The 11,169-nt window shown below is 46.0% G+C and overlaps 2 protein-coding genes across 5 annotated transcripts in view; both read left to right on the top strand.

Moving 5' to 3' along the window:
* LOC109473686 (cleavage and polyadenylation specificity factor subunit 5) overlaps positions 1 to 912 on the top strand; it is a 36,510-nt gene extending 35,598 nt beyond the window's left edge. For both annotated transcript variants that reach the window (XM_019773645.1, XM_019773646.1), the window contains exon 7: positions 389 to 912. Coding sequence is in view for 1 of the 2 variants with exons in the window: in XM_019773646.1 (XP_019629205.1) it covers positions 389 to 410 (22 nt within the window). In the remaining variant the exon portion in view is untranslated. The remainder of the gene's footprint in view (positions 1 to 388) is intronic.
* Positions 913 to 2,414: 1,502 nt separating this feature from the next.
* On the top strand, positions 2,415 to 10,526 carry LOC109473685 (transcriptional repressor scratch 2-like). Of its 3 annotated transcripts, XM_019773644.1 has the most exons (4): positions 2,415 to 2,582; positions 6,291 to 6,499; positions 7,324 to 8,040; positions 8,621 to 10,526. In XM_019773644.1, the coding sequence occupies exons 2-4, from the start codon at positions 6,352 to 6,354 to the stop codon at positions 8,623 to 8,625; spliced, it is 870 nt and encodes a 289-aa protein (XP_019629203.1). In that variant the 5' UTR covers positions 2,415 to 2,582; positions 6,291 to 6,351; the 3' UTR covers positions 8,626 to 10,526. The 3 variants fall into 3 exon arrangements, with proteins under 3 accessions (XP_019629203.1, XP_019629201.1, XP_019629202.1); XM_019773642.1 differs by having other exon boundaries at positions 7,324 to 10,526; XM_019773643.1 differs by lacking the exon at positions 2,415 to 2,582 and adding an exon at positions 5,454 to 5,573 and having other exon boundaries at positions 7,324 to 10,526.
* Positions 10,527 to 11,169: the final 643 nt, after the last annotated feature.

Consider the following 11,169-nt stretch of genomic DNA (forward strand, 5'->3'; position numbering starts at 1 on the left):
CACTGCTGTTTGAAATGTCAAATGAGACAATTATAACACCATACTTTTATATAATATTAGTTATACAATAGTGTGTTTAATAAAATCTTTACCATTGCTTTTGAAGTGAAAGCTACAGAGTTACATTTATAAATTTTTCAATACTAGATGCTCCTTAAACTTTTGATAGTCAAAAGTTGATAAGATGTACTTTGAATGTAAATCAGTTTGGTCTTTACTTACCACTCTGGACCATTAAAGAAGCATAAAGACATAAACATCCACTACAGATGAGACGTGATGATATTTACCACCACAAACTGCTTTTTCTTCTTCCATAGGTTTACTTTAGAAGCTGACCTCCCATATGTTGTACAGCTGCCTAACTTGGTCCGTCTCCTCATTTCAGATTCAATTTCATCTACATGTGACCATCTGCCCCTAGCCGGCCCGGGTAGTTACAGATCTGATGGTGTATTAGGAGTCTAGAGCCAGCAGCTGATACCACAGCACAGAGGAGGGCATGCTGACCTTGAGGGAGACACAGCACAGCAGGCAGCAGCCCATGTCCAACTGCCCACCCACCCTCCACTGTCTCCCCCAACAGGGGGGCTTTGTAACTTTCCCTCTTTTGTTGTCTTTAGCCTTTGTAGTGCAGAGGGCCGATTCCCCATTCATTAGAGACTGTCAGATGAGGTTTTTGTTTCCAGACTTCCAGTAGTCAATTAAGTTTTGGTGGGTTCATTGTTGTTAGAAGATGATGTCCAATTTGCCGCATTGTGTTTAGTAGCACCCCATTGTAGAAGTTATGTCTCCCTGTAGCCACCCTTTTACTTGTCGAGGTACCTTATTACTCTGTGTTAAGTTTTATACTGATGTACGTACATGTAGTCAATAAAAACGGCCAGCAATGGATGGTCACCCTTCACCTAATTGTCTCTTGCACTGATTTTATTTCTGATGGTTAGAAAAGATAGTCTGGTGGAAGAACATTAAAATGACATTATAATACAGTAAGTTCCTCTATTGCTATTCCAACTCTATTTAGGTCATTCTTTACATTTGACATTCTGTCAATCTTCCTCAATTTGGTTTCCCTCTGTTTGGAGAAGTCTGATTTAGTTAGAATCTACCTTTTCTCTTAACAAAGATGTTAAAAAAGGAATTTTCATATATTCTTTACAAAATGGACATAGACAGTGTATGCCGAGGTCTCTTTTCATATAACCTCTTGCCTAATAGTGTCATGTATGCAAATTTATTGATAAACTATGTTACTTTAAAACCTTTAATGGATAGTTTGACCGACCATTTCGGAGCCTTATTGTGGTGTTCATTACATATGAAAAAGTTTGAATACGTCATGATATTTAAAGCATTACCCCGCTTTTTGCAATAACTTTTTGTTTCCTGTTTTCTCATAAAAAATGTCACGGTTTTAAGTACTTCAATGACAGATGAATTCAGTTTCCTGTGTGTTTTCAATTAAGGCAAACGTTTTTCTAAACAATGTTCTGTTTGTCACCAAACTATTTATGTTGTGAATTTCTCACATGCTTGAGCGAGATAGACCCAGGCCTTCTTCAGTTTTGAAAGTTGTACTGATTCTATCACAAGTTTTGGAAAACTTCCATGGACAAGCCACGGGGTTGGTCCAGAATTGTTGAATACATCAAGAAGTGGCCTATCCGCTGCCACATTAGCGTTGAAAATCCCCAACTCCATGTATCACTGTTGCTTGAAGCTACAGTGCTTCTACTAATGACTCGTGAAAATGTGCATCAGTCCGCCAATTTCTCCGTTTCGCCAAGTCTTCAGGAAATGTTTTTACAATGGGAGACTCTCAAACGGAACTGCGCACCGGCGTAGTAATGTTGTTAAGCAATTTGCCGAGAGCCAAAGGCCTCTTCCAGTAACGATTCGTGGAAATTTAAATCACTTTAGCGATTCCGTTATCTTTGGAAGCACCGGCAGTAAGGACGTAACAAGAAAATGTACTTAAGAGTGGTAAACGACCAGAATAGACCATTGCAGCAAGGGGAGCGTAATTTGCGTGCTTTAACTTTACAATTAGCGGTCATGGGTTTTCAAGGGAAATGAAATATTAATTGCTATGTTTTTGTGGACTCGTAAAAAAAAGCAACGCTAATGCAGGAGAGGACCTAAGGATTATTCCACGTAACGCAGAGATTGGGCTTTAGGTAATTGAATTTGATACAGAGAGGCAGTAATGGTTGGATTCGGGAAGATATTTCCCATTCAGATTACACTGAGGTCCCTCTGTGAATTCTAACTCCCTAATAGACCTATCTGTGTAGCGGTCCTTTCATTGTAGTGCGGCTGTGTGATGGGTAATTCCCAGGAGTGTCCAGTGCGTGTATAAAAACATCCCGTCGGTTGTTTCCAAACACAAACCCGTCAGTCCCCTGCCGTGTGGACTTCACCTGGACTCTCCCGGTAGACAGGAGCCGTACGCACAGGAACACGTCGGCGGTGCGATCTCGCTTCTCTCCCCCATTGAAATTTCGCCCACATCGGCATTCTTGGCAGTGTGCGACGCAGGTGTTCGGAGGAACCTTGTCAGACGCCAATATCTTACAAAGGTAAGTGCAGTTACAACTAAGCACTAGGGTTAGAGATACTGAGCTATGTTTAAGGAGGTAGATAGACTGCCGGAAACAAGCAACTGTCTGGCCTTGCCGGGGTTTTAAGAGATCCACGTAGGTTAAATTGAGCACAAGTTGCAATTATAGGTTAGCGGGGAGGGAGAAGGGGAGCGGCGGGCGAGCTCGGCACGTGAGCCGGAAATACGCTATTTTGGCTAATCCTGGTCGCTGTGCTTACCGCGCAGAAAAGGAGCACTTCGACAGGAGATGGATAGTGAGGTTTAAGGAAAGAAGCTTACACAGATATCACCTCTCGATCGGGATGCCGCAAAAAAAGGGCATCGCGCTTTTCAACCACTTCATAATGGATGATAGAAACAGTACAATGACAAAGATGAGTTCTTTGCAAACACGAACTAATGAACAACTTCCGGCCGCCCTTTTCAGTTCTTAGCTATTCATTCTCTATAAATGTGTAAGCGAGTTCTAATGTATGGCCACTTGAGGGAGCAGAAACATAATTACTTGTGCTATTGTTTGTGCTAGGTTTGACCAGGTATCATGAATGACAGATTGTTAATCGATAATCCTTGTTAGTAAAGCAAAAGAGCTTTAAAAAGCTGTCATCCTCTGCGTCATAGTCGTGAAGCATAAAACTGATACAGTCCCCGGCACCATCAACGGTTATACCCGTAATCTACAGAATTACCGGCCGCAGACGAAATGTCACTGTCACAGGAGTAGAAAGTATGCTGTGTCAGGTAATCGTCGGTGGTGATTTTCTGTTTCGGCGCGACCTGTCAGAAAGATGGCCCTTCTCTACGTCAGCGATAACCGCCCTCTGACGCAGGTGTACGGACCCGCACCTCTCAACCAATAGCTGTCGGATGGAATAATTGCTTAAACAGTGTGAGGCGCAACTACTTCAAACAAAGCACGTTCTTCCCGTACTCGCGTTTTAGAGCCAACACTAACGTTATCGAAGCAATCAGACGAATGCTCAGTCACCGAGGCGAAGAGAACTTCACAACTTGCCCAAAGGGGAACCACAAAAATGGACTCAATTGCGAGTCCACGCAGCGAGCCGTTCAGAGAGACCTTCCTTGACCTTGGTGCTGAAAGAAGTGTTTCTCCAACAGAAAACTCGATGCGTTGGCGGCGTGATGACCTTAGTGTCTTAAAGTCAGACTAACCCGATGATATCGATTTGTTAAAATGTCGCATTTCAGAAAAACCACCATCACGTGGCCCTATTGTTCTGGTCTGTCACACGCCGTGAAAACGGCTATTGTTCCCGAATCCATCCCGTGTAAACACGAAAAGACAACCCGGGGAAACCTGTGTTCACCGACTCCGCCGTGCTTTCAATAGAGACCTTAAACAAAGGGGGATCCTTCTCGCGATACGTCAATAGCGTAATTATTGCCCCTGGATAGATCTACAACAAACTGCGTATTATCGGACTTTGTTCGCAGTAAGTGGCCGATGTGCCCGAATCCGTCACAACGTTTATACGGGGGGACAATTTGTGCAGATGTGCGGAGATCCTATTGTGAAGTCGAGAGTGTCAAGTGGTGTTGACTGAACCCATATGTTAGTAAACAGTGCACACGGAGCATGTCCTGCAGCCAGCCGGCGGGACATGAGCTCCCCTCCCGGCAGTGGTTTGGCCCATCACAGCTGACAGATGGTTCGAGCAAACGACGCCCCCGTTCGGTACCTGCAGGAGTCGGGCCGCCGATTTATCGTCAATGGTGCAAAAATGTCGACGGGAAAGTGGGAAATTCAATAGCACATAAGATGACGTTAATGACACTTAATCTTTTTCCTTTAGCCTTATTCAGACCAGTCAATCATTTAACATAACCATTGAATCTTTTAAAGCAGAGGGTTTGGTAAACTGGTGAATGTTTCTTTCATCGATCTGAACTGCAGTCACTGATTACTGTCATTACGCTTTGGTGAAAACATGGACTAATCTTGGAAATTTACCAAAACAGTGATTCCCATTCACTCAGAGAAATCCCACGCATTGCTGGTGTTACATTCTTTAAGCGTAGGAACCCTTTATTCTGAATATTGCCTTTGGCAAAGGATGACACGAAAGGCTCTAAAGTTTCGCCTACTGCATGAAGATACAGTGAGTTCGCCTACTCGCAACAGGTTTGGCGGAGGGGCTGGTGGGTAATTCCTGCCGGCTCTACTGAAGTACCTTCGTCAATGCCAATCGCTTGATGGGCGGTGAGTCAGTGCAGGGATGTTGATGAATGACCTGTTTCTGTGCAAGTAAAAGCGCGCAGATCTTGAGATATACCGTACGTCAGTAGTGGCACACGTATACCCGTTGTCTCATCTCTCGGCGAAGTTCTCGCTGTAAAACAGATGAGAAATTTCCGCGCTATCGGTTCACGGTAGTGTAGGCAAGTTGGGTCCCACTGCATCAAGGCAATTCCAATTTCAGTGACGGTGCCCTCTATTTCGATCCTCATATTCGTTTATCTTGTACGGGGAAGAGGAGCTCTCCAAGCCTTCGAAAATCGATAGGCAATATTGTATCCCAACGACCCAGCGTTTCCCGTTTGCACGAACACTGCCAGAACGACTTGTGCGTCCTGGCGGCTGACAGTTTTTGCCACCACCCTATTTGTACCTACTTTGCATGTGGAAAATTGGGAAAATAACGTGAAGAGATGGATGGGGTTGGGGCCGCCCACCGCCGATTGTAAAGCGCTGAGATAGCGGGTAGGGCACACGTTCGTATTCAACTGGTGCGCCGCTGCTGGAAAATATACGTTGTTGCAGTCCCAGAAGAGGGTTGCTAACAAAGAAGCACGTCACTCGAAACAATGCAGCACTCCGCCCTATCTGGAGACCGCGTTCGAGGTTGAGCTTCGTCACGCTAGCCCAGAGAGGAGCTCCTCGGGTTGGAACAACAGGTGTCCCGGGAACCAACAGGTTGAGCGGCCCGCGCAGGCCTGATCAAGGCGGGTAAGGAATAATCTCTGGGTAGGATAGGAGCCGGATCGGGAGGGGGATGTCAGCGCGCGGGGAAGACCTGACCAACCGGCCTGGGAAATAGGAGATAGGATGCCGGCTGTGATGGTCCAGTCACCGCACCACAGGGATGAAAATGTCGGGCAAATAGTCCCCCGTCAATTTTGGTAGACAAAAGTTGCTGCGGGTAGCAAAACGGTGTAATTTAGTTATCAAGAAGTATCGAGTGAGCGGGATAGGTATTTGGGGCCGCGGGCTTATTGTGTAAACGCGCACACGCTCCGTGAGTCATTCCTAATAAGTCCAATTACAACAAAAGAGCAAATTCATTAGTCAATGCCTAGGCCACGGTTCCTATTGGAGGAAGGCTGTTGTGCCATAAGTATGAGATAACGGTGCTGCACCGGAGGTGTTGCCACGGGCGCTAGCCGCTATTTGTTCTTCCCTGGAGCTGCCCGCGCCCCCTCCACCGGTCGCGCGGGCTTGACTGACACAAACCACGCCTCACTGCAGCGGGACTGACAGCTCGGGTGCTCCCGCCCCTAATTCATCTTGAAATTTGAATTAACTCATACAAACTAAACGTTTTTGTTTGCTAATTTCACCCCCGACTCTCCAGGGGCCCTTGATGGATTAAACTTAAGCATTTCCATTTGCAGTCACACCTGATCTACGCGGCGGCTGCTCAGTATAAATCTCTCTCGCACTCAGGTGGTGGTTAGTCGGACCCGGAACTCGGCAGGCCCAGTCTCGCGCAGGAACTTCAGCAGTCATGCCGCGGTCGTTCCTCGTCAAGAAAGTCAAGGCGGAGGAGTGCAGCTACCCGGCTGCCGCCCTGCACCCCGGCCCGGGCATGGCGCAGACCTGCATGCCCAGACCACCGCAGAACGGACAGAGCCTCACCGTGCGACTCAGTAACGGTACGTGTTTGTGTTTTCCTTTGTCGTTCTTCCGGGAATGCGGAATGCGTACCCGTAACCTAACCCTCCTATGTTGCTCATGTATGTTTGGTATGTTATGGCTTTAATATATTGTGAGATTATTTTGTGTTTTCCCATTTTTTGCACATTAGACGATATCACAGGATTTGCTATGAGTTAATTTTTTGCTTTGACTCCATTATTTTATCAATGAACGATGACTGGCCGCTGACTGGGTTACGCAGCGCCGCCCTGTAATATCCATTGCATCATCTGTTGATGCCGCTGTTGTAGCAGGAATATCCATAGTATTACGCCGCTCCTGATCCAGCAATAGGCTAAATGCTTTGTCAACCGCACGCGTTGAAGTGCGCCGCTGATTAAAATACGCCTGGGTTTGTTTACAGAGGATATAATCTGTAGAGCGGCAAACCGTACTTGAGATCCAATGTTTGTTATGGGGCATTACAGTCAGCAAACACTTGAGTGAATGGCAACGGCTCTGCTGTGAGTGTGTACGGAAGTAATATTGGCTTCCTCTCGCATGTTCAGACGATCGGTGTCCCAGGGCAGGGTTCTCTCACTTAGTACTTTATTCTGCTTCATTCAGGCCTTTGTGCTGGCCGGTTTATTTTCCGCTTCGCGCGGCAGAATGGCGATCATTGTCCGCCGATGATCATCATGAATAAGAATTCCCGACGTACCCGCCTCTTCATCAAACGGCATAGTAGTCAGCCATTCATTCCGGTCTGGTCCCCTGTTAGGGGCTCAATCACCTAGTGTAAACACCGCATGCTGATTCCTTCCTTTGCTCTTTTCTGCAGGTTACATCCACGACTACATCCCGCCGGTGTACCCGCAGGATGCCGTGGACTGTCAGCAGAACGTCACGGCGACGGGGAACGGGACAATGGTCTATGACATACGGGCGACGGCGAATGACCCTCCGCCCCCGCTGCCGTCCCATCCGCACGCGCCCGCACAGGAGTACGTCAAACCGCAGAACTACCCGACAATACACGACCAGACCAGCGTCGCAGACATGCAGGACATGCAGGACATACAGAACATGAACAAAGTGCAGCAGCAGCAGAACTCGACAAAAACTGTGGGATATATCCAGTGCGACGCGTTTTACATTACGGACGGACGGTCCCGCAGGAAAAACGGTGAGTCCCCGGCACGGGCCCAGCGGTACACGTGTAACGAGTGTGGGAAGCAGTACGCCACATCGTCCAACCTGTCGCGCCACAAGCAGACGCATCGACCGCTGGACTCTAAGCTGGCCAAGACGTGTCCGACGTGCGGGAAGGTGTACGTGTCCATGCCGGCACTGTCCATGCATGTTCTGACGCATCAACTCTCGCACAAGTGCGATATCTGCAACAAGGCCTTCTCCCGTCCATGGCTCCTGCAGGGCCACATGCGCTCACACACCGGAGAGAAGCCCTTCGGCTGCGCCCACTGCGGCAAGGCCTTCGCCGACCGTTCCAACCTGCGGGCGCACATGCAGACTCACTCCGCCTTCAAGCAGTACAAGTGTAAGCGCTGCAACAAATCCTTCGCACTCAAGTCGTACCTCAACAAGCATTACGAATCTGCATGCTTTAAGCAACAGTAGCATTAAGGAAATACTAAACGTCCGTTCACTTCCACATGCATACACATATATCTATTCCCGACAGGAATCTAGTTCTTCCAACAAACTAGGAATAGAAAAATCTATAGTGGGGCTGGGACCAAAAGTGGACCATGTGCATGCATGGCCAATAAGGGCTTGGTCTGTTTTGACCTGTTAGACCCTGGTGTATGAGCAAACCTGGCTGTACTCTCATGATTGCAACCAGTGGGCCCCGCAGCTACAGGTTTCGATTCGGGAGCGAACAAAGACAGTGTTACGGGCTGGGGGATTCGGCGGGGTAATAACTGGCGAATTCTAGATTAATGTCTCCCATTACCCTGTCAAGATGGCGTCCGAAAATAATCCAATAGCAAATTTTGTAGTGCAAGAATAATAGTAATGGGAAACATTGTATATAGTACTGGTGAGTCATGTTGGTGTGTTACAATTGCTTACAATGTTAGATATACTTAGGACCGATTCCTCTCTGTTTCATGCAGCTTAGAACAAAGCACGAGGACGCTACAGTACAATGACTTGTACCCAGCGAGACGGGCTCTACTTGATTACACATGCAACAGCCGTCAGCAGGGAAATACGGGGTCTAATGTTAGATTTTCTAATTTATTCTATTACCTCTCTAATCTATTCTATAGCACATTTGCCGAAAGCAGGAGTGTTACAGTGTTAGCCCTGACGCGGGGACCTGTGTTACATTGATGTTTCGTTGTACAGAATCGCAGCTTTGCGATGTAAAACTCGGAGTCAGAAAAAAAATTGCAACATGTTGATGCCTGCAGCTTTAAATCGTCTTCAGACGGCACGCCGCTCGTCCTAGGGACCATAAATAGCAATCAAAGATGACGTTTTTGTATGACTCAGGCCGGGAGAGTGCAACGCGCCGTGATGCGATGATGCAGATACGGCAAAGCACGGCGTTTATCAAAAAGTCGAGCGGCGTCTAGGTGTGTAACAGGTAGTCTGTAATCTAACAGGTAGCAGCGGGGAGGGGTGATAGCTCTCCGCGCTTGTGGACTATGTCAAACCGTGTGAAGGGAAATGTTAATAACGCCCTTTCTCTTCTTGGCACGCACGCCATGCAAAATTCATGCCCTCTAATTGATTGAAAGAGGTCGTAACGTTCATTCTGCTATTGATTCGGATTGTGGGAGGGCTTCGCACGCCCACCCCCTTCAAATCAACGCCGTTCCTATCACGATAGAGCTCACCCCTCTCCGCACTATGGTGTCTTTTCTTAGCCAAGGATGACCACTACAATCATTCCATCTGTGTGTCAGATACCATGTGAACATTTGTGCAATTCTGTGACGTACCAGTGGAGTTTCTGTGCAATGCAGTAATGATAATATTATTCTTTATATGACACGATACGATAGAATGTAAATGATGAATGTGTGACAATGATTTATAAGTTCTGTATAGCAACAGGAGCTAGCCTCCGACCCAGTCTTCCCTATCTCTGCGACACAGTACCAAGCCATTCACTATTTTAATCAACTGTACCTACATGTGCGGTGATACATAGAATAGCAAATCTCTGTGATTGAAGGGAGAAGTCCACGGGGACCGACTTTGTCATTATCTTCGCAATCATCAAGGGGCCAGGCAAAGGGACTCACCGCTATCTTTTTTGTAACCAATTCTGTGAATCAACAGTTTCAATGCAAAAGATAGACATTTTTTTACAAAACCTTTCATTTTTCGTTTCTCACTTGCACATATTTGATGTAAGATTAACTGAACCAAACGGATATGCTCAGCTTTAGTGTTGCTTAGACTTCTCTTTGTAAGCTTAAATCTTTTTTCGCCCTCTTTGTTTTTCCGATACAACCGTTTCCAATCTAAATGATTGAAGCAGTGTAATTCACATCACGCCTATTGATGGCTATGTCGATCCTATGATATCACAATGGGATGCCATTCTAACGTACTTGTATGCACGTTAGGGCTCTTCCAACGTAGGTTGATATATGCAATATAAACTTCTATGTCACCACTCTGTATTTACCGAAGGCGTTTGAAATGTGTTTAGTAAGCAATACAGGGACTGGCATCTCTATTGTGACGTCACGTTGTTGCGACCCTCCCCCCGAAGGTTACTGGTCGGTCCCCGTGCCCTGACAGAAGGGAGAGTTGATCTCTCGGTTGTTAATAATGTATGTGTCTGTCTCCAGACCGACTATTTGCCATCTCTGTACTGACGGCAGATTTAGTAAAACAGACGGACGTCTATAAACCACACACTGTCTCTTACTTCATAACTGTGTCTGGTGTCTCCACGTTAAGCCCCCGAGTCTTTAGCCATAGACTACCGCACGTGATTAATGTATTGCAGTGTTACCGGTGCATTGAACTGTTTCCAAACAAAGATTTTAGTTTTTTTTACCACCGTATGATCTGCAAACATGGTTTAAAAGTACTGCAACCACTTTACAAACAACAAAAATTATTGGTATCATTTTATGATATTCTCCATTACATATGTTCCAACAGAGATTTTAGTTTTTACCACCGTAGATCTGCAAACTTAGTTTAGAAGTACTGCTATCACTTTGCAAACAACAAAGAGTATTAGTATGATTTTATGATATTCTCCATAACATTTAGTGAAAATGAGTATTGTCCTGTCCTGTATTTGTCCTCTGCGTTGGTGGCAGCATAAAATAAGTTGGAATAGCTTGAGTGTGCCGTCACCAGGTCCAATCATAAAATATTGGAATATAAAAGAAAGAATTTACCACTGTATCTGCAAACTTGGTGAAGTACTGCTATCACTTTGCAAACAAGAAAGACTAATAGTATGATTTTATGATATTCTCCATAACATTTGCCGGTCCAGGGAAAGAAGGAAAATACTATAGCGAATTCGAAATGGAAAATACAATGGTGTCACACCCAATCATTTCAAGTTTTGGCATTGACCTGTGTTCTGTGGCAACTATGGCCGACAAGAAAGCCATGTTGCATGCCTTCCTTTTGTGGAACAAAACTCTTTCATCTTAATGCCTCCTGAAGGTTAACAACAGTG

This window comes from Branchiostoma belcheri, unplaced genomic scaffold (genome assembly GCF_001625305.1).
Source record: "Branchiostoma belcheri isolate BF01 breed outbred unplaced genomic scaffold, Haploidv18h27 scaffold3, whole genome shotgun sequence".
In the NCBI taxonomy this organism is placed as follows: domain Eukaryota; kingdom Metazoa; phylum Chordata; class Leptocardii; order Amphioxiformes; family Branchiostomatidae; genus Branchiostoma; species Branchiostoma belcheri.